This window comes from Osmerus eperlanus, chromosome 11 (assembly GCF_963692335.1).
Source record: "Osmerus eperlanus chromosome 11, fOsmEpe2.1, whole genome shotgun sequence".
In the NCBI taxonomy this organism is placed as follows: domain Eukaryota; kingdom Metazoa; phylum Chordata; class Actinopteri; order Osmeriformes; family Osmeridae; genus Osmerus; species Osmerus eperlanus.
In genome coordinates, this window is record NC_085028.1 from 2,815,137 (window position 1) to 2,840,159 (window position 25,023).

Below are 25,023 nucleotides of genomic sequence, written 5' to 3' on the forward strand. Positions count from 1 at the left end.
GCTGAGGGATCATTCTTAACTGACTCCAAAAGACACACGTTGAAGCACAACACCTTTTGACACAGTCTGGAAAAATAGAGGAGGGAACCGACAAGGGATGGTTGGCGCCTTCCACTGGCAGAGTAGGGTAATCAAATGGGAATGTATTTTAGTATTCCAGGTATTCAAGCAAAACAATTACTTATTTTTAGTTGCAGTAATTTGTGTTGTACACAAAGGACAAGGACAGTATTACAAATCCATGATTTATTTAATTAAATATGCCATATTTACATTTGTCTTTTATAAACATCCAAGACAAATAACAACATATAATGAATCTGGACAATGTTTTACAGTATGTACAGTAAAGTCCTTACAGTCTATCTAGATCTGTATGAAATATATACAAACATCAAATAATGTGCTTGAATTTACATGAGAGAGTTATTTCTCCAATTATCCACAAATATGTACTGAGCAGTATTATTGCTTGAATTGTTTTGCTCTTAAATATATTTCTTGCTCTGATTATATTCTCTATCCTAGCATATTATTAAGGTAGGCCTAGTCTTTCAAAGACAGATGAAGTACATTCAGTTCTCTTGCACAAGCAATGTCTCAAATCTGACAAGAGGTGGAGCTCTTGTCAATGAAGGCAGCAACAAGGAGGGGCAACAATGCTGGGTCACACGCTGCCCTTCCTGTGTACCTGCCATTGCCATTAGTCAAAGTAGGCATTGACAGGTCCTTCACTATATCCGCAATATTTACAGTAACATGATCCTGGCGTCAATGAATGATGTGTCATACATTTTTTTAAATGAAGGTTTAGAATGCATTCACACAGCTTACAGAAACATTTAAACAAACTATCATGATACATGCCATTTTAACACAATAACATTACATGTAGGAACGCACCGTTCAGAGGAAACAACATCTTTACCCTTGTGTTTTCAGGAGTATTATTAAACAATTTTGTTATTCAGACAAAGTCATACTAAATTTTGAAGTGCTACCCTTACATAAATCTATTTACCCTTATATATTTTAACCACATCTAGCCATGACTAGCATTCTGACATTCTATCCGAAGCCTTGCATGTGTGCAGACCCCACAGTCCTCTTGACAAATTCTAAAAGACTGATAACATTTAAAACAGTGCCAAACAGGGACTGTTTGGCATTAAAGCTATGGTACAGGAGGTGAATGGTCGATCGTCCAATTGAACATGGGGGGGGGGGGGGGGGTCCCGTTGCGAGGCCACTTAGTGGCCAATGATGGCAGAGAGGAGTAAGAGCATTCACTGTTAAGGAGATATACACGTTCCCCCGTTGCGCACCAGTAATACAGCAACTTTCATTTCATTAGTACTCTCCCTTTCTGCTACGCTGGACACAAGCAGATTAGCCAGAGAACAGGCAATCCTATTAAAGGAGTCCCATGTAAGCTGAGGTGAGCAGCCTGGCCCATGCCCTCTGTTCTTCCTTCCTGTCAGTCGGCCCTCATCCCTCCTTCTGCCTAAGGATGTGTCCTCTTCTTCTTTTGAATTTGACTCCCTCTCTTCTCTATCTATCTTTCACTCTCAGACTCTGTTGTTCTTCCACTCAGATTTTAGGCTTGTCCACTTCCCTGTTGGCCTTTCGAAATATGGACTTGATCTCTTCTGTCACCATCGCTTGCCAGTTGTCCCTTAAAAAAAGAGAAGTATCAATATTAAACGCCACGTAACAGTGAGAAGAAGAAGACAACAACAAACAGAAAATTCGAAGAAAACAAAGTATATGTCAAACAAGAATACCAAAGAGGGTTGAGAAGACAAAGCAAAACAAACAGCAACCAAGAAAGGAAATGTATATATTTTTTCAAAAGTTTATAGAGGACCCAGTTTATGGATAGAAGAGACTGTGGCAGGCAAGGGGTGCAGGACAAGGATAGAGAAGACTCCGAAGTTCCCTCAGATTCACGTACACAAAGCCACAAACCAACATCAAGCCAAAGAAACAACCACATGGTGACAAGCTTTCCATCACAACACCACATATGTCACACGGGTGGCTACCTCCTCAATCATGAGAGCACCATGCTTTTTTTCTCTGCTTTCTTTCTCTTGTACTCGGCTATGTCGTCTGGGTTCAGTCCATGATTGTCTTCCCTATAGCAGACATACACAGGACACTACTGTCAAGCAGCATCGCTCACTGGATAGTGATTCTCCCATGCTTTCGTTTCAACACAGTTTTCTCTCCAGCAGGAAAGAAATGGTCAAAACACTTTACCAGTTCACAAAATTGAGCAACAATTCCGAAAGGGAATGAAGATAAATCACGTTAGACCCTAACAATCTTGAGAATAAGTCACATACCCTGGTTTGATTTCTGGAGGCTTTGGCAAAGGCTTCGTAAAGTTTGATTTCCCAACTAGCCAGTACGTCTCCTCTATGCCTTTACCCTGAGAAAAAAAAAGTTCATATATCCGGTTGTGAATTTCATGTGAATTACTCTTTTACAATTTCCATCTCTCAAATGACTGAAGTAAATCAATCTATGAAGTATCATAAATAAGAGGAAAATCTGAGGTCCTTACCTTCAGTTCTGTCTTGCCCCTGACATCTATCTTGTATCCATCATTCAGGGAGTGAAGGATCTTCACAGTGGTCATGTTCACATGGATTCTATAAGCTGAGGGGGAGGAAAATAACTCTCACAGCTACAGCATAGTGCAGTAGAACACAAAATAATACAGCATGGTGCCGCACAGAACAGCAGAAATAGAAGACTCACGCAGCCCAGTGGATTCCATTCGAGAGGCGGTGTTGACTGTGTCTCCAAAAAGGCAATAGCGAGGCATGGTGAGACCAACCACCCCGGCAACGCACGACCCTGCACACACACACACACACACACAAATGGATGCATGCATGGACAAACACACACACACAGACACACAGTATACACACACACAAGCCACAACAACACTGTAACCATCCAACTTACTGTAACTTTCAACACTGCCCATGAACAACTTCCAGGCCTTCCAGAAGTTATCGACATGACTCTCATGCCAGCACGATGCCAACCTCACCTGAGTGTATCCCAATGCGTATCCTGACGGGTACATTGGGCATGTGTCGCATCTGAAAGGTGCCCACAGAGCTGAGGATGTTCAGGGACATGTTGGCTATCTCCGCTGCGTGCTTGTTGCCGTTCCTCTTTGGCAGACCTGATGCCACCATGTAGGCATCTCCAATGGTCTCCACCTGTCAGACGGCAACATTAGATCCCTCTGCAGTACACCTGCTCCTGCTGTGTTCCTGCACAACTAGATGTAACAACACACTTGATCGACTGACTGCAGCGCCATAGGTGCTATTCTGACATCTACGCTAGTCTGTGAAGACTGATTGCCCAGAGAATATTGATCAGTAACTGATTAAATTATCTCTCGTGTCGTCTCGATGGCCAGTATCTTGTTTCAAGCTAACATTCAACTGGTCACTTTCTTTTTTCCACAACTGTGGAAAAAAGTACCTCTGACTGGCGCGTTGCGTTGTAGCTGCAGGTGTAGCGTCCCTGGTGAGCTAACCTTCAGCTAGCTGACCAGTCGTTAACTGACCTTGTAGACATCATGGTTGCTAAGCACAGCGTCGAACAGCGTGTAGAGGTCATTGAGCAGGTCCACCACCTCGATGGGGTCGCTGAGGGATGAGATGGTGGTGAAGCCCACAATGTCGCTGAAGTAGATGGTGACCTGGTCGAAGTACTCGGGCTCCACCGTGGCTCCTGTCTTCAACGCCTCTGCCACAGAGCTGCCACACGGACGTCACGTTGAGGACCGTGATATCACACACGGGGTATGTGTGTGTGCATGTGTTTGAGAGTGAGTGCTTGTGTGTGTATGTGTAGGTGTGTGTGAGCGTGCATGTGTGTGTGTAGGTGTGTGTGCGTGCGTATATGTGTAGGTGTGTGTGTGTTGGTGTGTGTGTGGGCGTTTGAGGCGTGACTCACGGAGGGAGCATCTCAGACAGCAGCTTCTCAGTCCTCTGCTTCTCCACCTCAAGCTCCTCGGTCCTCTCCCTGATCAGGTCCTCCAGGTTAGAGGAGTACTGCTCCAGCATGCGCAGCATCGAGTCAATGATGTTGGTCTTCTTCCCCTTGTTGATCAGTTTGAACTGTGGAGCCACAACAAACACAGTGCTAGAGCACAGCTCTCATACTGAACACGTCAGTCAGTGGTTGGGTCAAGACAGAACTTGAATTCCTACGTGTTTCCAACTAGATGGAAGGAGTTCTGAGAAAGAAATGAGAAGTTCCATCGTTTCCACTGACTACAGCCCATGGCAAAAAAATTATCTTTCCTCACAGATAACCCGAGCATCAAGGAGGCTGAGCATAGCCTATATACTTACTGAGCACGTTTTTCATTCAGTCAGATTATTCTAAATGCACAAAATAGCACTGGAACATTTTGGCTTAAATTGGAATTGCATACAACATATTTAAAGTAGGATAATTTCATATACAGTATGCAATATATATCCAATGTATTTTCTTGTACGCAGATGCAGTGGCTGACCTGGTCAAAGATCTCGTCGAAGGCTGGTCTGCGGTCAGGCTGCTCCCCCCAGCACTGCTTCATCAGCTGGATACACTCCAGCGGGGCCTGGTCGGGGGCCACCGTGGGCCTGCACATGGGAGGGGGCTTTTTCACCTTCCTAATGATCTCTGATGGAGGGAGGGGACAACAAAGAAGGAGAAAGGTTCACTGGGACAAAATTCTGAGGGTGCTTCAAAAGCACGGCTGTATTTTTCAACAAGTTGTGTTTTGAGGAACGGCATTCATGCGTTTTCCCCCTATTCCACCCCCCAAAAAATATATTGTCTTTAGCCATGGAAACAAACTTAGTAGTTGCATTCTTTTGATCAAATGGAGGTAAAGCATTTGAAGAAACAGTTTTTTTCTTTCTATCTAAAACGTTATTGGTTTGGTTTGACTCATACACAGTTGTCTATACATACCCTCAGGAGTCAATCCCAGCATGCAGTATGGGGATCCTCTCACCACTACCTCCTGGAGTATGATGGCGAAGCTGTAGACGTCTCCTTTATAAGTCCCCTTTCTAGCGTTCTCTGGGTCCCGGAGGAACTCTGGAGCTGTCCAAAACATCTCTTGGAGGCAAAAACCATTATTGTTATTAAAGGATCACATTATAAGTTAGGACCCAACACATTGAACTAGAATACTTTTGAGCCATTCTTAAGATTGAAAGGGTATATATTTGTTTTGGCACACATACTGAAATCACTGAGCATATGTAAAAGCTCAATAAATGTGACTTGGTAGTATGCTTTGCCAAAGACATTACCTTCAGGTGGGGATACAGTTTTGGGGGCTTTCTGGGATTCTAGCAGCTCGTTGAAGCCATAGTCCGTGATCTTCAGGACAAAACGCCCATCTACTACGCAGTTACGAGACTTCAGTCGACCATGAGGGAATTCTCTGTGATGAAGGTACTTCATACCCTGAGAGATCAACCAAATCAAACAATTGATTTATTGAGTAAAGAGTGTAAAACATGACATGCACCAAAACTGATTTCCATTCAACCTGATCCTGACCCCCCAGCCTACCTTGATCAGGTCCAGCAACAGCGAGGACTTGAACATCCAGTCTAGCTTGACATCATCGTTCTTCAGCAGGTCCTGCAGACTGCCTCGGGAACAGTGCTCCGTCACCACGGCAAAAATATCACCATCGGAGAAGAAGCCCAAGAAAAGGTTTACGTTTTCATTCCGCAAGTCCTTCATCTGTTCAAATCAAACAAACAAAAAAAGAACCGGCTTTAAGAAATCTCCCTGGTACAGTATGACTATATTCTAGGTATGTATGTGTTTTCATTATTGAAGAAAATCCAGCTGAACCCCACTATGGTTGGACCAGATCCTAAAATATTACATGGTAAAACACAAACTAGCAAACCTTTAGTAGCTACTCCCAGAGTGATAGTGGCTATTCTCTGTACCTTTGTGAAGATCTTTGTGGTGCTTTGCTTGACCTCTTTGAAATGACCCTGTTCAAACTTCTTCAGCCACACCCAGTCTCCCTATGTGAAGTAAAAATATTTTATTTATACAATTCAACACTGAATCTTAAGTATTATTCAGTAATTAGATAAAGATATGTATTGGATAAGAATGTGTTGTATGTTCCTCTGCAGTGTTTTGCCTACTTCGTAGATGGCCACATTGGTGGACTCCTGAGTTTCTGTTTGCAAGCTGTTAACGGAGTGGGAGGGGTCTATAGACCTTGTGCTCTTTTCGTCCATAGCACTCTTCGATTCGCTAAGATCTTCTAAGGTTATTTTCTGAGAGGCATCACAAAAATTATTTAGTAATGCAGTCATGAACATTTCATGGAAATCTTATTTTCAATGGGTCAGGTTATACATTTAGGACACCTACCCTCTTGCTAAGTTGGGGATTTATGAATGTGAGATCCTCCAATGTCAGAAGGATCCTATTGGGTCCTTTGACCAACTGGATCTGCTCAATCCTCCTCCTGCCATTTGGAATGCATGTCAGACCAGACCACAAAGAGACCAACCAACCAGATCTCTTAGACCACAACAGAGACATGTAACTGTAAAGTATTTACCTTACGATCAGACTCACTCCAAGTGCTCCAACAGCCAGAAAAGCTATGACTGCAAACACCACTATGACGTAGGTGACATCCACTCCTGTGAGTTGGGAAAGACATTTACCAAATATGGTTTGGGTGAATGACAGTAGAGACAACAGAAAACTGGAGAGAGTATACTATATCAAAGTGGATTTTGACAACCACATCACTGAGCTGTAAAAATGAGCTGCTAAAATGAGCTGATAGATACCCATTAATAATAACACAACCCGAATAATTACAGTTGACATATTTAAGGAAGTCTGAACTGAAAACCCCTCAAGTCTTCTACCTCCACTGCAGATGGCATCTGGGGTGAACCAACAGCTGGAGTCGGAGGCAGGAGGGGAACCCCCTGGGAAGTGAATGGACTTGCCCGCGAACCGGACCATATCTGTGCTTAGGTCGACCAGGTAGGCGCGATACAGCCTACCGCCCCACCCATTTGAGTCCAGGATGACGTAGTTGGTCTGGCCTTCACCCTCAGTATCTATGATGATCTTCTGGTTGAAGCCGTTGTAGGTCATGTTTCGGGTGAAGTAGGCTAGGTTGGTTCCTGAGAGCCACTGGCCAGCTCTCCTGGCATTGTGGATGGCTTTGGCCAGCAGGTAAATACCATTGTATATGGTCCCAAACAGGGGGTTGACCTGTGTTAGAGAGAAAGGCCAATCTAAATATGTTGAGACATACATTATACTGTATGGGAGAAGTCAAAACAAGAAATGTCTTTATTTTGTGCTATATGTTTTTACAATGTTATTACGCACTTTTTGCTGGTCTTCCCAAGAAAACCACTGAAAGACTACAGCTCATTCAAAGCTCTGCAGCTAGATTATTAACCAAAACTAAAATGAGAGAACACATTAGTCCTGTCCTAGCTACTTTACACTGGGTTCCTGTTACCTTCAGAATTGACAGAAGGTCCTTCTACTCACATACAAAGCTCTAAATGGACAAGGACCTAGCTACATTGCTAACTCTCTTACTAACTACACACCAGCTAGAACACTGCGATCATCAGATGCAGGCCTGTTAGAGGTTACCAGCAGCAGTCATAAGAAGATTGGTGATGTGGCCTTTGTCAACTACGCCTCAAAACTATAGAACACTTTACCCATAAATATTAGGGAAGCAAACACGCTAGACATTTTCAAAAGACAGCTTAAAACCTATATTCTAACCAAAGCATTTTACTTATTTGATCTCAGAAGGGTTTTATTACTTTTATTACTTGTATTATAGTTTTTATTGATTTTATGTAAAGCACCTTGAACTGACATTCTTGTATGAAATGTGCTATATAAATAAAGTGTTATTATTATTATTATTATTACTACATTAACAAAAATAAAAATGTCTCATGTCTTCTCAAATCTAATGGTGACCCTACAGTACAATATATATACCACACTACACAACCTAGTGTATAACAATTACAACTAGAGGGTACAATTTCTGGGGAAATTGTAGGGTGTGCTTGCTTGCGTCGGTTGCACAGGGGTCCGTTTTTTAATGACATTTTTACAACTGATATTTCTGTATTTTATATAAAAATGCATACTTATTATTTATAAAGATTACATAGATTTAAAAGCATTTTTTTTGCTGCTCATTTACAACTGAAAATACGAGTGAAGTGTAGAATGAAATAGATGTCTTCTCATTTCCCCTGCAAGAGGCAGCCTCATCGTTGAATCAAAACGAATAAATTTGGCAGACCGGTGTAAAAATTGACCTAATCTCTATGACTTAAACGTCCTTTTAAGTTTTTCCCTTCTCGCTATATTTTCATGCATTTAGCCTACTCATTGCATTCATTCATTAATAAAGAACCCCCTTTGAAGATTATTCTACGACGTTACCGGCAGTAGAAGATGGAATCGCGATTCAAACAGTACCATCTGCTAACTGAAAATATGCCCCCCAAAACGTAAATAAGCTTGACATTTATTTAGTGGAAAATCGCTCATTCATAAAAAGCTCGCTGGTAGCGATCATTGTCAGTAACAACGCAAAATGCGATATAGTCCTGTGTGGAGAAGCTGCCCCAGTAAATTGTACTACTACGGCACAGTACTAGACTACTGCTGTGTTCGTCTCGGTAGCGATTGCGTTGGTTGAATTGGATTTAACGTTCCGTTGTACGGTTTAGGCTGAAATTAATTATTTTCATGAACAGATTGACAAAGTTTAGGCTGTGGCAATGAAGTTCAGGTTAGTAGTTAGATAGACTTGATTTAAGTAAGGGGAGTGCCGAACATGTTCTGTCGCCGTTTGACTTCCTAAACAGCTGTGTAGATGTTTTTGTATTGTCTCGCGTAGGCTACAGCGTTGCAGTGATACACTGGATTGAAACCACAGGTAATGATAATTTCACCCACAAATCGTTTACTTGTAATCTAATGTCATAATAAATCCTACAACGAAAATGTATATGTGAGGAATGTTTATTTTAACGATTGAAAACAGATACATCATAGACCACTGTAGTATGTGTTGCCCGGGCAACACAGGCTAATGTCATGATGCTAATACTTCAGTGAAATAGTAGACTACTGTTTCCGAAAGTAGATGTACTTCCTTAATAATATCAGTTTATACTGTACATTACACATCACAATTGTGTGTCATATCACAAAGTAAAATGAGTAAATAGTTATCACCCTGGCCTCTTTGCTTGTGGCGTTTCTGCAGCTGCCTTGCAGTAAAGCTATAGTTAGCCTAGCTATCCCCCAAGTTAACAGATGCGAAACGAATGTTCTGCCAAAGGTAGTCACGCGTGTTTTCGTGACGTTAGTTACGTAGTGACGTTAGTAACGTCAGTGACTGTGGCTAGCAAATTAGCCACCGTTAGCTTCACTTTTCGCCACAAAAACTTAACTTCAGCCTAAACCATGCAACGGAACGTAAATCCCAATAGAAGCAACCCAATCGCTACCAAGACGAAACTTTTGACACATAGGTTGTCTATGTAGGCCAAATATTGACTGAGTTTTAGGGGGGCAAATTTTTTTAAATTTTTTTTTAATAAAAATATATATGTGAGAGAACAAAGGTTGTGCCCTTGCTGAAGGCAAAGCACACCCAATTAAACAGGTATGTAACATCCGGTTGGGCAGTCATACAGTAATGCCCTTACATCCAATACAACTGGACATAACAGTCATGTACAGCAGTGGTTCTCAATCCCGTGTGTTGGATCAGGGAAACAACATGCAGGGCAGGGGGTCCCGAGGACCAGGATTGAGAACCACTGATGTACAGCACCAACAACACAACGTGGACGCCCTCACCTGCTCAGGCTCAACATAAATTGCGAGTTCCTCAGTTCTCTTGGCCATGTTGAATGCCTCGTTGAAGGACATAGTGTCTGATGCCACGGTGATGGTAAGGACAGCATCGTAGGCCTCCTGCAGTTTGCTGTTGTTTACGAGTGGAAAGTAGGAGATGTTGTTGTACGGGAGGCTGTAGAGAAGAGTATCGTAGGGCACAAATACGTAGCGACCCCCGGTCAGTCCCATTTCGTTGGCCTTCAACAAGAAGTTAACCTGCTGTTCGCCACCATTCAGAGCGGAGTGCATGCACATGATGATGACTGGAACAAAAGGAGGGAGACATTGAACACCTGGAAGACCAGTTCAGTCCAGTAAGTAGCTTTTGAAGTAGTATTGATCTTAAGGTGGACATGGGGGACGGTTTCCTAATTCCAAAATAATTAGGGAATCCCCAATAAAAGATTCTAACTTCGGGTTCCCATGATCTTTGTGTTACCCAGCTTCTACTTCTAATCCACCTTTGGGACCCCTTAAGACCTCTGACACAATTTGTGGACTGATTAGCAGTACCTATACAGAACACATAAACAATCCCTTTAATTCACTTCAGCCATGGGGCAGAGAGTGTTCTGGAACAAAATGGCTTCTGTGGACGTAATCAGGTAGCAGGGTATATTACCTGATGTGCGTAATTGGGATGAGAGCTGCGCAGCTAGTGTCAGAAGGTTTGACTACAAGCCTACTTTGTCACATGGTTATTGTGTCTAACAACCTATCCTTTCTAGAATTGGTAAATCTGTATTATGGTAGTTTTGACTAAACAATGCAGTCTATATTGTTAACAAACTGTAAATTCATGAGTTGATGACATCTATCTTACCTTTGATGTCCCCTGCCGCCTGAATACTCCCCAGTGTGTTCTCAATTTCCGTTTCATTTATTCCCATTGAAGTCACTATGCCAACAGGTAGTCCTCGATTCCTAAGAGCATTGGCAACTTTACTAGCTGTGTCCATCCATATATCCTCATTGGACGAGACAATGCCAATGTTAGCCCATCTGAAATACTTTAACACGGTGAACAGCACACGGGTGGGAGAAGGTAAAGTCCTTGCAAATGTAGGGTAGCCCTTCATCCGGTCCAACTCATAGTTAATACAAGCCCAAGAAAATAATCCTTTATCCCAGTTTTTGCACAAAAGCGATGCTGCGTCACAGTAGCCGGGGTTTGTGGGTCCCACGAACGCATCGACCGTTTTCTCATAGTAAACAAATGTTGTCAATGCTTTTGAAGTTTCGCACGGCTCTTGCAGGATCACAAAGTCCAATTTGCAACCCAAATCTAAGCTGAAGTCCTCGTTTATCCTGCCCACTGCAAGTTTGGCAGCAACAGCAGGCAAGGCCTTGGAAAAGACGGGGTCGCAGTTCCAAGGCCCGAGGACTCCTACTTTGAATATCAAGCACTGGACACAGCATGGGAATGTCAAAACCCCGAGTAGGACCCATAGCAGGAAATTATAAAACGGCAGAGTCGCTAGGCTGTGCCTGCTTTTGTATATCGGACCACAGGGATAGCTGGATAACTCCCACAGCGCACCTCCAAAATGTAGAGGAATATGTTGCATTGTTTTTCCAAAATATCCTTATTGGGGAATTTTGAGGTTACATGAAAGCATCATCAAACAATCTGAAGATGCCTGCAAAGTAAGCCTGCAAAAAAAGTGACATTTAATGGTTTGAGATTGTTTGATAACAAACTTTTTGCAATCAAAGAAGTAGGCTACTCATCAATGGGTGAATAAGAACCAATCGTAACTTACCATAGCGTTTCAGGGCCTGCAGGACAGGTAAGTGGTCCGATGAGGCAAAACCTCATGTATTTCCAGTAGTTCTTGATCACCTAATCCTTCCTGTCATCTTTATAGTCTCACTGTGAGTTCTTGTGAAATTTCACAGCCGATGAAAAGACACAACATATTCCTGTTGTGTAAAGGGCGAGGCTGGATCTCCGATCTGTCTGTCTCGAAGGGAAACCGTTTCAGCACCCTGGAGAGCTACTTAGACCCTGCTGTTCGCACCTCTTGAGGGGTTTACAAAGTCACACCACGCACGTACATTACAAACGCAGGTAACATGTCTAACATGTCTCAAATTTAAAAAGTTTCCTTAATTTTATTAAAGCAGTCCAGCATCACTAAAACTGTTTAGCATTATGTACCGTCGTCTTCTCATTATCTTGGATGGAGCAAATCATTTCCCTGATCCTCAACGGATTAAATAAAGAGTTTCACTAATTAAAAAAGGCAGCAACATTTCCCATAAAGCTGTTGGACTTCTTCTGAATTAATAAATAATTCTACAAAATTCAAAGACAATATCTATTATGCCAGGTCAGGATCACCTACGCCCATTCAATCAAAGTCCCTTCAAAGTGACCCGTGGGTAAAACGTAGGCGTTACACCCGGCCCTAATCCATATTCGGTAAGGCATGATATAAGAGGATTGTGAAAGGGTTGGAGGGACTCATAAAGCTTTGTCAAGCAAGATATCTGTATGACTTTGTCTCCATATTTTGGTAAAACACTCCACACACATACATGATATTTCAACGAGTATAAAATGCATTATATACCGCCTTAAAAGCTGCAATTAATCTTCTATTGTGGCCTCAACAAATTGCAGGCAACACAAAGTTAGCTAAAGTCAGATTCGGCTTTTTGTTATGGAGGCAACTTGTTGCGTGGACACAACTTAAGCGCCATAATTGGCCTAATGCGTTGGTGAGACAACATAGGCCCAGTTCAATTGAATTTGCACCGAAGTGGAGAGGGAGTAATTAGAGATAACGAAGAGTTCTCCCCCGCAGGCGTCCCCAGAGCTATCCAGCATTGTGCCTGCGTCAGTCCTTACATCTCTACTGAGACTCCCTCTGTTAGGGATTCAAAGTGACAGAAAGACAAATAGCTGGTTTGTACAGAACACTTTGTGACCTAATCATTTGGGCTGAACCACGGTTGGCAAATAAGGCAATGAGATAAATACTATATTCGATTGTTAGACCCGTGACTGTTCAGTATAACAGTAAGCCTATACTTACGTAAGGTTAATGACCATAAACTATAAATGCACAGAATGAATAACAGGTGCTACAGAGAGAATGAGAAAGGCTTGAGAGACAGACAGAGAGAGAGAGAGAGAGAGAGAGAGAGAGAGAGAGAGAGAGAGAGAGAGAGAGAGAGAGAGAGAGAGAGAAAGAGAAAGAGAGAGAGACAGTTAGAGGGACTGACAGACAGAGATAAAGAGAGAGAGAATGAGAAAGGCTTGAGAGACAGACAGAGAGAGATAGAGAGAGAGAGAAAGAGGGAGAGGGAAAGAGAGAGAGAAAGAGAGGGAGAGAGAGAGAGAGGGAGAGGGAAAGAGAGAGAGAGAGCGAGGGAGAGGTATGCTCCAGGTGAGTGTGGTGTGTGGTGCAGGTGGTACAAGAGGACGAGGTAAGTGATTCCACCTTTGCTGACCCATATCCATATAAGCCAATGAGCCTCTTAAATGTAACACCTCTCTCCTGCAGCCCGGTATAGGGGAGAAAATTGCCCGCTCAGCAGAAATGGACACTGTGATGCATCTGAACACAGTCTACCACTCTGGAAACACTCATGAGGAACACAATATTACACTGAAGAAAACCTGTCAATGTGCAAGCAGGTCATTTTCTATCTTGTATCTGCATCTGAGAAAATGCTATTACTATTATAAATGCTATTATATGCACATGCAATATCCAACTGAAATAAATGTGTGGAGCAACCTATAGCAGTATTGTAATAATATAATATTTTTATAATTTTCTTTTCTTCCTTTATTGGAGACATGTGAATTGCCTTTTCTATTTTGATGTGCTTAGTTCTGGCGCCACCTTGTGGAGAAGACATGACATATCGAACATTGATTCATGTCAACTATAATAGAACATTGACTCCATGTTCTGAAGTTCTAGTTCCCCATTGTATCTGATGGATTATTCTTAGTCAGCTTCCTTCCTTGCTTCTCTTTCACAACAAAACAGAGTGAGCTTCAACCGATGTTTATTGCAGTGTACATAAATCACATGGCATATCGTGAAATTGTTAAATGCTTTGCAGCTTGCCACTTGAAAGGCAAATAGGAATGAACTCAAAATAAGAATCCTAAACAATGCCTGTATTAAAGCAGGGACACAAGGAAATTTGAAAGCAATTCTCAGCCCACACATGTACAGTCGGCAACACCATAAAATATTTATTGTAGACGTTGTCGGTTTGGAACCATGCCAGTCTTGGCTGAATGGGTGTTCAGTGTCCCCAAATGATCCTCAAGAAAACATCTGTATAAGGGAGGAATACATAATTAAGATGAATTGCATGAGATAAATTGCATGATTGTTTAAAGGATTTCTAATACTGGTACAATGAATTTGTATTCATTTATGTGTGTACCTGTCTGCACAAAAAAAAACAATTTCTTTCTTCACAGTATTTCACGATTCAATAGAAAAAAATTATTTATTTTTTTCCAGCAAATGCATGTCTCCTGGGTTGACTCACAGGGTGTGTTTCCTGTTGGTTCCTCGTTTACTTTTAATGTTTACTTTCTCAAAATATGCAGATTATAACCTACCTCCTTTATTTACTGTACAGTAAAGTCCGCACACAAACACATTCACACCATGTTCTCTCTCTCTCTCTCTCTCTCTCTCTCTCTCTCTCTCTCTCTCTCTCTCTCTCTCTCTCTCTCTCTCTCTCTCACACACACACACACACACACACACACACACACACACACACACACACACACACACACACACACACACAAACACACACACACACACACACACACACACGCACACACGCACACACGCACACACTCTCGTTCCATACGTTTGAAAGAAACCGTAGGTTATCACAGTGAAAACAATGCTCTCACGCAGCAGCGGTGCAGCAGCTCCAGATCGGAGACAGAGGCTAGGCACCATATTGTCCTGCAGCACATGCTGTTTAACATATCCCCCTGTGGCTCTCCCCCTCTCTAAGCTTTGTTCCTATATACAGTATCTGTTGATGTAGCCTACACGCTGAACTCGACAACTCGCCACTTTGAATGGCCATGGATCCTTTTCCGATTTATAGGCACTAAATGGAAACCAACGTAGATAAAGTTGGACATTTAAAGATGGAATTCAAACTATGGCACTAATATAACACATTACATAGTCACTTATTCTACTTTGATCAAAGTTTAATGGACAGTAGGCTATCTGTTTTCGTTTAGGTTGTATCAAAAGCTCTCTTTTGTATTACATAACAGTTGCACACTTAACTTTTACTTTCCTTTTCACGTTCTGAGCCTATCTGAGACATAAGACGGCCTCATTATTGCATAACGTTTTTCGTTCCTTATAATTCTGCCATCGGTACCTTCGAGGGTGCCGCTAGAGTGCGCATTGTGCTAAGAGGAGTTGGTTGCGGCGGAAACCCAGAAAGACTTTATGAGATATGGGTGCGAAGGACTGTGCAAATCTCTCCTCCTTTAGTCAGCGTTATGGTACACACCAGACAATGATCCACAGACTGCAAGGAGTCAAACATACTTCGCTACACTGGAACATGCCGACGGATTTACAAAATTGGATGAGGAGCCGATTTTGTAAAATGTAAAATGTATGTAAAATAGCCTAAAGCGACTGTCCGGTTGGCACTTCAACTCCACATTCTTATTTCATGGTCAAGGTAAGTTAACCAAAGCGAGGATTTTTCAATTTAGCAGTTACTCAAATGTATTCAGCTACATGCGGATAGAATGGTTTCGACAATTTCAGAGAGATCAGATTTCAGATAACCGTGGCTAGTTTGAAAACCGCCTTGTTGGTTTTATGTATGCATTAAGCACATGCCACGAATTATTCTAGAAAATAGTATGTTAACAACACCTCTTAAGCAGATTTTTTGTCTTAACTTCTGCCGTTTACATGTGAGTGAGTGATGCGTGGAGAAATTGACACATGGTCATTGACTGAGGAAATGGGCGGGGGCGTGATCGAAGTGATACAATTTCAGCCGAGGCACCTTTTCTGAGTTTTTTTCTGAGAAGGCTCGACAATACTGTCTTTGGATGGGTGTGATAGGTACATTTCTTCGCGACAAGGGCCCTGCATGCTCTGCCACGGCTGCAGGAAATTTGATCTGCAGCGGCAGTACCCAAAGTCATATCGCCCGCCTCTAGGCCTGCTTACCCAGACCAGAGTTTCTCTGGCTCCTATTGCGCAGTATTACCACTTTAAACTATTTTAATGAACCATAGTTTTCAGCCACTGATACAGTATCCTTAGAGGTCAGACCAAACGATGACTGACTATTGCACAAGTAGTAGGCTTCTCTTTAAAAAAAAACATGATGTTAATCATTAATTTGTAGCATGCCATTCACTTTAGAAGCATCTTTAGGGGTAGTTTTTACTTGGATGGGAAACTGTACTGTGACCTGCTACCTTAACTACAAGTTTAAACACATCACAGTTGTTGTTGTTTTGTGTGTGTGTGTGTGTGGGGGGTTCAAGTGTCATTTTAATCTGCTTAAAGAAGTAGTTTGTCCATCAGACGACTAGTTGTCCTGGTCTAATACTGTTAAGCACTACTGCTTTAAGCACACATTAAATCTGACTTTTCTTAATGCCATGTAGTGATTTGTCTTTAAATGATTAGCATTTTGTCTATCCTCTAAATTGAACTGTTTGCAAGACTTGAACTTGGGGATTGAGTTGGGAAAGTGGACCCAAACAACAGGTAGAATAGAATATTGCTGAGGTTCATAATAAATGAAGATGCAAAGGCCATTGAAATCCTTTAAGAATAGACTCATTTATCTGTAGTGCATGATCACACTTGATCATGTACTTTATGTAATCTGCAGCTGTTTTCTCTTTTATTGGATGTGATTTACTAGTTTAAGGTGGCTGTCCATGCCTAAGGATATACTGAGTGTGTCCACAGAGAAAGAGAAATGGTGTTTGTGGGGCATGGTTAGAGGCTCTCTGTCAATTGTCCACTGAAGAGATTTGCACCCCAAATAGTCATCGCAGTCAAGTAATTATAGTGGTTAAATATGAGCTGATTTGAAGTCGGAACACCCAGATGCTGTTATTTGACATTTATGGCTCGAAGGATGAGAGAAACAGCTGGTGATAAAAGTTAACCAACCCCTTGTGATGAAGCAGATGGATAGATGGGGTTGCTGAGCCAAATGGCAGCGACAAGAAGGCCTTACTGGCATCAGTGTGGCACTCTGATAAACCAAACGACCGCTTGCTTTGTAGTCCCAACACTTACAGTATTTACACAGACAGCCCTCCCATGGGTTTGCTAATAACATTTCTTCAAGGTCTGCATGAGCGTATACAGGCTTGTGAATGTTGGAGGGAAGATGATTCCCTGAAGATGAAGTAATTGTTTTTAAAAGTGCAAATGAGGTAATGTGGAGGAAAAGGGTGGTGCCGGTTCAGTTTGTATTAAAAACAATAGGATATGGACCTCATTTTGGACTTGTGTGGAGGCATAAGAGGAAGTTTTGATAAGCTGAAGGAGGGCTTAGTATCTTGGAAAGTTGTTAAATAGGGGAATGGCGTGTTTACTCGTCTCAAGTTTACGTCTAAAATAAGCAGACCTGCCTTTTCTTGTATCGTTAAAACACAGTTGGTGTGACTCAAGCTTTAAGTCAACAAACCCAATGGCAAAAAAACAAAAACAAACCCACACTAGTCTGCTTCCTTTCTCATTTTCATTAATGTCCGTTTTTATTTCTGAGAGAAACAATTTCATACTGGAATCATACTCAGCCACGGTAATTGTTTACTTTTCTGGTTTTCTCAACCTGTATGTGCAATATCTTTTGAATTACAGCCAGACAACACAGCAGCACAGTTGCTTTAAGTTGTTTTACTTTCAAGTAGAGACACAAAACAGGAATGTTTGTATATTTGTTTTGAAGATGTGTATTGTGAAACTTTTTTATTTATTTACTTTTTGCATTTTCCTGTTGGAAGCCTGGTGCAGTTGGGTCTATTGTAGAGATGCAAGCTGACTAGACAATGTAGGTTTTTTATACACAAACTGTAATGTTAAACCATAACGTTTATGAGGAATAATTGAGAGTTGCGTGTTTTCAGATGCAAAAATCAAATGCCATATCATATCTGTGTCATGGGTCTACACAAATATGTACACTGTCTTTTTACTGAAACTTATGCGAACAAAGAGAAAAAACAATCATAACAGTCAGAAAACAAGAGAACAACTAGAGAGGGTACAATTTCTGGGGAAATTGTAGGGTGTGCTTGCTTGCGTCGGTTGCACAGGGGTCCGTTTTTGAATGACATTTTTAAAACTGATATTTCTGTATATTTTATATAAAAATGCATACTTATTATTTATAAAGATTACATAGATTTAAAAGCATTTTTTTTTGCTGCTCATTTACAACTGAAAATACGAGTGAAGTGTAGAATGAAATAGATCTTAAGATCTATCTAGGGGAAATGAGAATTCTCATTTCCCCTGCAAAAGGCATCCTCATCGTTGAATCAAAACGAATAAATTTGGCAGACCGGTGTAAAAATTGACCTAATCTCTATGACTTAAACGTCCTTTTAAGTTTTTCCCTTCTCGTGATATTTTAAGGCATTTAGCCTACTCATATTGCATTCATTCATGAATAAAGAACCCCCTTTGAAGATTATTCTACGACGTTACCGGCAGTAGAAGATTGAATCGCAATTCAAACAGTACCATCTTCTAACTGAAAATATGCCCCCAAAAACGTAAATAAGCTTCACATTTATTTAGTGGAAAATCGCTTTCATAAAAAGCTCACTGGTAGCGATCATTGTCAGTAACAACGCAAAATGCGATATAGCCCTGTGTGGAGAAGCTGCCCCGGTAAATTGTACTACTACGGTACAGTAGACTACTGCTGTGTTCGTCTTGGTAGCGATTGCGTTGGTTGAATTGGATTTAACGTTCCGTTGTACGGTTTAGGCTGAAATTAATTATTTTCATGAACAGATTGACAAAGTTTAGGCTGTGGCAATGAAGTTAAGGTTAGCAGTTAGATAGACTTTTGATTTAAGTAAGGGGAGTGCCGAACATGTTCTGTCGCCGTTTGACTTCCTACAGCTGTGTAGATGTTTTTGTAGTGTCTCGCGTAGGCTACAGCGTTGCAGTGAGCAACACTGGTTTGAAACCACAGGTAATGATAATTTCACCCACAAATCGTTTACTTGTAATGTAATGTCATAATAAATCCTACAACGAAAATGTATTTGTGAGGAATGTTTATTTTAAAGATTGAAAACAGATGCATCATAGACCACTGTAGTATGTGTTGCCCGGGCAACAGAGGCTAATGTCATGATGCTAATGCTTCAGTGAAATAGTAGACTACCGTTTCCAAAAGTAGATGTGGGCCTACTTCCTTAATAATATCAGCTAATATTGTACATTACATTTCATAATTGTGTTTCACATCACAAAGTAAAATGAGTAAATAGTTATCACCCTGGCCTCTTTGCTTGTGGCGTTCCTGCAGCTGCCTTGCAGTAAAGCTATAGTTAGCCTAGCTATCCCCCAAGTTAACAGATGTGAAACGAATGTTCTGCTACAGGTAGTCACGCGTGTTTTCGTGACGTTAGTGACGTAGTGACGTTAGTAACGTCAGTTAAAAGCTTAACTTTTCACCACAAAAACGCAATTTCTACTTAAACCATGCAACGGAACGTAAATACAAATACAACAACGCAATCGCTACCAAGACGAACCTTTTGACACCGCCGTTGTGTATGTAGTCCAAATATTGACTGATCCTTAGGGGGGGCGAAAATAAATAATAATAATAAATAAATAAATATATATGTGAGAGAACAAAGGTTGTGCTCTCGCCGAAGGCTTGAGCACACCCAATTAACAACTCCTTTTTGAGTAGGCTTAGGGTCAGCTTACCACTAATAAGCCTTACTATGAACTTTAAGTATTTCAGAATACCTTGTAGATTGTGCAACCTCACTTATGAAAGAACACTCTGTAACCCTTTCATGTTAATGGACTATTGATAACCTTTTTCTTAATGGGATAAGAAACCTGCAAATTGACTACACAACCTTAACCTACTTAAAAAAAAGTGTTTGGTCATACTTGGGTGGACGAAAAAAACACAATTTGCCTCCACCAGTACAAATCCAACTATTAACCTTTGTCCAATAGCGTGTCTGTGTGTGTGTGTGTGTGTGTGTGTGAGAGAGAGAGTTCTCTCCAACTATTATGAGTATGTGGCTGCCAAGTGATGTAAGAGGTTTAGGGGCAGATCATTTACCGGCAGACAGGCTCGACTCGTTCAAGCAGCAAATGTATTCGAAGCGCCAGCAGCATTCTGTTCAGTTTCAGAAGCTCTTTGAAAGTAGGTGGAATAGTTCAGATTAGAGGAAACCATTGACATCAACTGGACATTGAGGTACAGATTGTAGAACATTTCTGTATGTGGCACTTACGTGTATTTATGTATTTATGTATTTCAACAATTCTTTTGCGTTTTGAAATGCCAGGATGTTTACGAACTTCATTCCTTTTTGATGTGACTTAACTAAGCCACAAAGTTGCTGATACATGCACCTACTGTTTTTTATGCAATTCAATTAAAAGTTTGCAAAGATTGATCTGATTTAGCTGTGGTTTGTTTGAGATTGTTTTACCTTAAAGCTGTTGGTTTGTTAAACACACAAACTGAGCCACAGCATCTGCTATCTCTTTGCGTCTTTATGCTCCAATGTGCTCATATACTTCATCTCTTTGTACCCATTTTCCACCGGCTAGACAGTTATGTTGAGAACCTTGAGTGATAATGTGCCTCTCGTGTTTTTACAACCATGAAAATGTTTTGTGTAATAAACTATGACTAAAAACGTTAATATGGACTTTTGTGAGCACAATCAGGCCAAATCCATTGGGAACCCAATTAGAGAGAAGTTTGTTTGGCTCAAAATGCAAGATGGATTTTTGGATGGAAAACTCTTTTAATAACGTTCAAAGCCACGTTTAATATTCCAGCCTAAATTCAAACTGTTCAATTAAATCTGTACTGGGGTATGTTCATACAGAGCATGTAAGAAACAAGTAGAGAAACTGTTTCAATAGATACCATAATCTGTGAGTTGATTGAATTTGAGTTTTAACCAATAACACAAAACACAAAAATAAATCTTAGATCTAAGCGCTGCGCTTTGTTTATGCACTGGCTGTGTTTAGCTTACTGACCATATTTATTCATAACTCTGTAACTTATATTTCTAAAGGAATGCAATTCAATATGTTTTGTACAGTATTTTTATCTCAGTAAATGGACAGACACTGGAGTACATCTAGTACATCTCCTGACACGTTTATTTAGCATCTCTGATATATCCTATCAGCTGTACTTTTTAATTTAAAGGAAGCCATTATGTATTTCATGCATTTTTTAAATATGTTTTTTGACTTTCTCATATAAACCAAGTGAGTCATTGTGTTGTATTCTTATAACTGAAACCGATGATTCACCTGTTAATCCTTTTTATGTCCCCTTCCAGACGAGGATGACTCTTCTGTGGGTTAGCATGTCCCTGCTTGCCTGGGTTCATGCAGGTGAAGTAAAGAATTGCCACCCCAGCTGCCACTGTGAAGTGGAGAGCTTTGGTCTGTTCGACAGCTTCAGCCTGACCAGGGTGGACTGCAGGGGAGTGGGACCCTCCAACATCCCCATCCCCCTGGACACAGCACATCTAGACCTCTCCTCCAACTCCATAGGCCTGTTGTCTGACACCATGCTTTCTGGCCCCGGCTACACTACGCTGGTCAGCCTGGACCTCAGTAGCAATCTCATCAGCCAGGTCAGCTCCAAGGCCTTGTCCCGGCTGCGCTATCTCCAGACCCTGGACCTGAGCCACAACTCTCTGGACAGCCTGGCTCAGGGCTGCTTCTCTGGCCTGCCTCTAGTGGATGTGGACCTTAGCCACAACCGTTTCCGGGACTTTGACCTGGATGTGTTCATCACCAGGGGTCACGGCGAGCCAATGAGTGTGGATTTGTCCCACAACTGGCTGAGCTCGGTCTCCAGGGGCCCACATGGGGGTGCGCTGCATGTCCAGAGCATGACACTAGCGGAGAACCGGCTGAGGAGCGTCCCCAAGTTGGTTGGAATTCCATTGCGGGACCTGAACCTGGATGGAAATCCTATCTCCTGCATTGAGGAGGGGGCGTTTGTGGAGCTGAAGGACCTTGTACACTTGTCTCTCAGTGGCCTCAGTGAGCTCTCAGACATCAAACCAAACAGCTTTAGTGGCCTGCACAATCTCCAAGTTTTGGACTTGTCCAGCAACATCAATCTCAAGACACTGACCCCAGCAGTGTTCATTGGGCTTGTTTCCCTGCAGGAGCTCAATTTGTCTAACTCTGGAGTAACATCTCTGCCAAACAACATGCTGAGCCACTTGCCTAGCATTAGGAGTATTACTTTAGGCCCAAGCACACATTGCTGGAGAACTCAGAAACAAGGACAGTTTCACAGGCAGCTAGGTCAAATCCAGTTTGACCACGTACTAACCTGTAACATCAAGGGCATTGTTTCTTGAGGCCCTTATGCCTTCGGAATGGACTACTCCTATAACTGTGCCTTCTTAAATATGCAACTGTTTATTCCTGTCAAACTTGATCCTTGCTCTTATAGAGATATTTAGTTGGTTTGACTGTATACAAAGTATACTTTAAAGCTTTATGAAGCCTTCCTTAAAGAAGTTTCCAAATGTTTAACCATTTTGACACAGCTACATGAGGTCCCTATACTCAGTGCTATATGTTTGTCATACCTTATCTAGTTTCATGATCTTTACACCAGGCAGATATCCAATGCTAATTGGGTGATAGACACCTTTAAATACCTACTGTAGCATGTGGCCCAGGTTCTAATGCAGTTTCCAGAATGTTCACTTCCCTACCTGAGCTCTAAACATAACCCTAAACTATACATACTTAAATGTACCATTCCACCATTTTATGCCTAAAAATGAAGCATGTTGCCTCTTTATGCTGCCTTCGTAACTGCATTTGAATGTGTAATGCCATTTCAGTATAAGGCCAGGTTGGTTACATATGCCATGTTCTTTATGAAGGCCTCACTTACTCTTTAAAGTTATACTTTGCTTAACATTTTTGTTATCCAACAATTTGTAATTTTGCACTTTTTCACTTGGGGGTGGATTTCTTTTGCATACATGAACATAAGACACAAAATGTTTTAGCATTTCTGTTGAATCCACAATGCTTTTTGATACCTGGGATAACATTAATAACTACCTTTAAAAAGTATATTTTATTTTAATGAGTAGTATTTTTTTTTCTTCTTCAAAGTGTGGACTTTTCTATGCAAACTTGTTCTACAGTTTGTTTGCCAGTTCCAGTAATATTTTTGCCTTCTGATAGAATGGACAGACTCTGGTTGTAGTTCAGTCATGTTTACATGGCCTCGGACCTTCAGCTTTGGCTGCTCAATTTAAACAGACAGGTGACACAATGAGGGCTGACATGCAGTCTTATAATTCCAAATGACAAATAAAAAACAAAGGCTTTGTGTTCTATAAAACTTTTCATAGCATGTGTGCTTGTTTTTAGAGTTCCTTCAGGCCGTGCCATAACATTTTATTTGAAATTTGTGTCATTGAATTGTATTGTCTTCCTGTGAATTTCTTTGCATTCCTTCATACAGATATGCATAAAAGCAGACATGTTTTAACATTCATGTTTTCTTATCAAACAGATACTCCAAAGAGCTTTACAGTTAGTCACATTAGCATTAGACACATTATTGTACGTTTAATTGATGTAACACTATCTTAATTGCATCTGATAATGCACTGGGGAAATCTGAATTTTATTAGAAAATTATTCATTTTTTTTGTGTAATAGAGTCTTTTGCTACATTGGTGTTCCTGTGGTTTGTAGGTTGACCTAGGCGGACAATCATTTTAATCACTGCAGATGACATATTTTGAATGTAAAACATCTGTAAAATGATGTTTTTTTTATCAACAGAGCTTATAACTTTGTATATTAAATATATTGTTTAATAAATGACTTTCTCTCTGAATTCTCTCACAACTGAAATGCAGAGTATTGTTCTCGAACACTGTGTTATGTCTGTGTTTTATTGACTGTTTCAGCTGCTGCTATTGCTAGGTGTGTCTGCAAAGAAAAATACACGTCTCATTTTTATATCCAGCAATTGTGTCACAGTATTTCACGATTCAATTGAAAAAACATGTTTTTTTCCCCAGCAAATGCATGTCTCCTGGGTTGACTCACAGGGTGTGTTCCCTGAGGACAACTGTTGGTTCCTAGTTTACTTATACTGTTTAAATGTGTTTACTTTTACTGTTTAAATGTGCAGATTATAACCTACCTCCTTTATTTACTGTACAGTAAAGTCCACACACACAAACACATTCACACCCTGCTCTCTCTCTCTCACTCACATACACGCTGGTGGTCTTGAGAGGTCCTTTAATCACAAGTGGGACAAGAAAGCCGACCCTGGCATGGCACCATGGAGTGGTGGACTGACGGCTTCAGACAGAACAAAAAGGAACAGAAAAGGGAGAGAGACAAACCAAGATTCAGTCATGGCGAGGAAGCCTTTACAGATCTCCTCTGTGTGCTGAGAGGGTGTGTTGCATTATGGGCTATTCCTCAGTGAAGACACAGAGACGCATTCAGTTATCCCTAAGGCTTGTTTGAGGAACTGCCAAGACGAAGCTCTTTGAATTCTAAGAGACCCATATGCTAAAGACAGGGCCAAACAGCATCCGACTACACTAAAAGGGGGTTTACAGATTGTGTCCCAGACATTACAATAGACAATCTTTCAAAGCAAAGTTGGCAATTTTGGGCGTAGGTGGCTTGAATGAACTAAACAGGGAATTTCCAGTTGAACTTTGCTGACCTCTAATTAGAATGCCTTCGAACTAGCCATACCAGCATG

The 25,023-nt window shown here is 41.2% G+C and overlaps 2 protein-coding genes across 3 annotated transcripts; one reads left to right on the plus strand and one right to left on the minus strand.

Moving 5' to 3' along the window:
• Nucleotides 1-237: 237 nt before the first annotated feature.
• gucy2f (guanylate cyclase 2F, retinal) lies at nucleotides 238-12,393 on the minus strand. Its single transcript, XM_062473294.1, has 19 exons — nucleotides 11,760-12,393; nucleotides 10,820-11,649; nucleotides 9,958-10,259; nucleotides 6,957-7,311; nucleotides 6,638-6,722; nucleotides 6,445-6,541; nucleotides 6,213-6,347; nucleotides 6,006-6,086; nucleotides 5,614-5,790; nucleotides 5,349-5,505; nucleotides 5,002-5,151; nucleotides 4,559-4,707; nucleotides 3,991-4,154; nucleotides 3,599-3,791; nucleotides 3,068-3,242; nucleotides 2,767-2,865; nucleotides 2,570-2,664; nucleotides 2,349-2,434; nucleotides 238-1,675 (listed from the first exon to the last, which is right to left on the minus strand). The coding sequence occupies exons 2-19, from the start codon at nucleotides 11,562-11,564 to the stop codon at nucleotides 1,591-1,593; spliced, it is 3,330 nt and encodes a 1,109-aa protein (XP_062329278.1). The 5' UTR covers nucleotides 11,565-11,649; nucleotides 11,760-12,393; the 3' UTR covers nucleotides 238-1,590.
• Nucleotides 12,394-15,385: 2,992 nt separating this feature from the next.
• Nucleotides 15,386-24,132, plus strand: tsku (tsukushi small leucine rich proteoglycan homolog (Xenopus laevis)). 2 transcript variants are annotated; one of them, XM_062473325.1, is made up of 2 exons: nucleotides 15,386-15,702; nucleotides 21,581-24,132. In XM_062473325.1, exons 1-2 carry the CDS (start codon nucleotides 15,694-15,696, stop codon nucleotides 22,619-22,621), a joined length of 1,050 nt encoding a protein of 349 aa, XP_062329309.1. In that variant the 5' UTR covers nucleotides 15,386-15,693; the 3' UTR covers nucleotides 22,622-24,132. The 2 variants fall into 2 exon arrangements, with proteins under 2 accessions (XP_062329309.1, XP_062329310.1); XM_062473326.1 differs by lacking the exon at nucleotides 15,386-15,702 and adding an exon at nucleotides 20,278-20,469.
• Nucleotides 24,133-25,023: the final 891 nt, after the last annotated feature.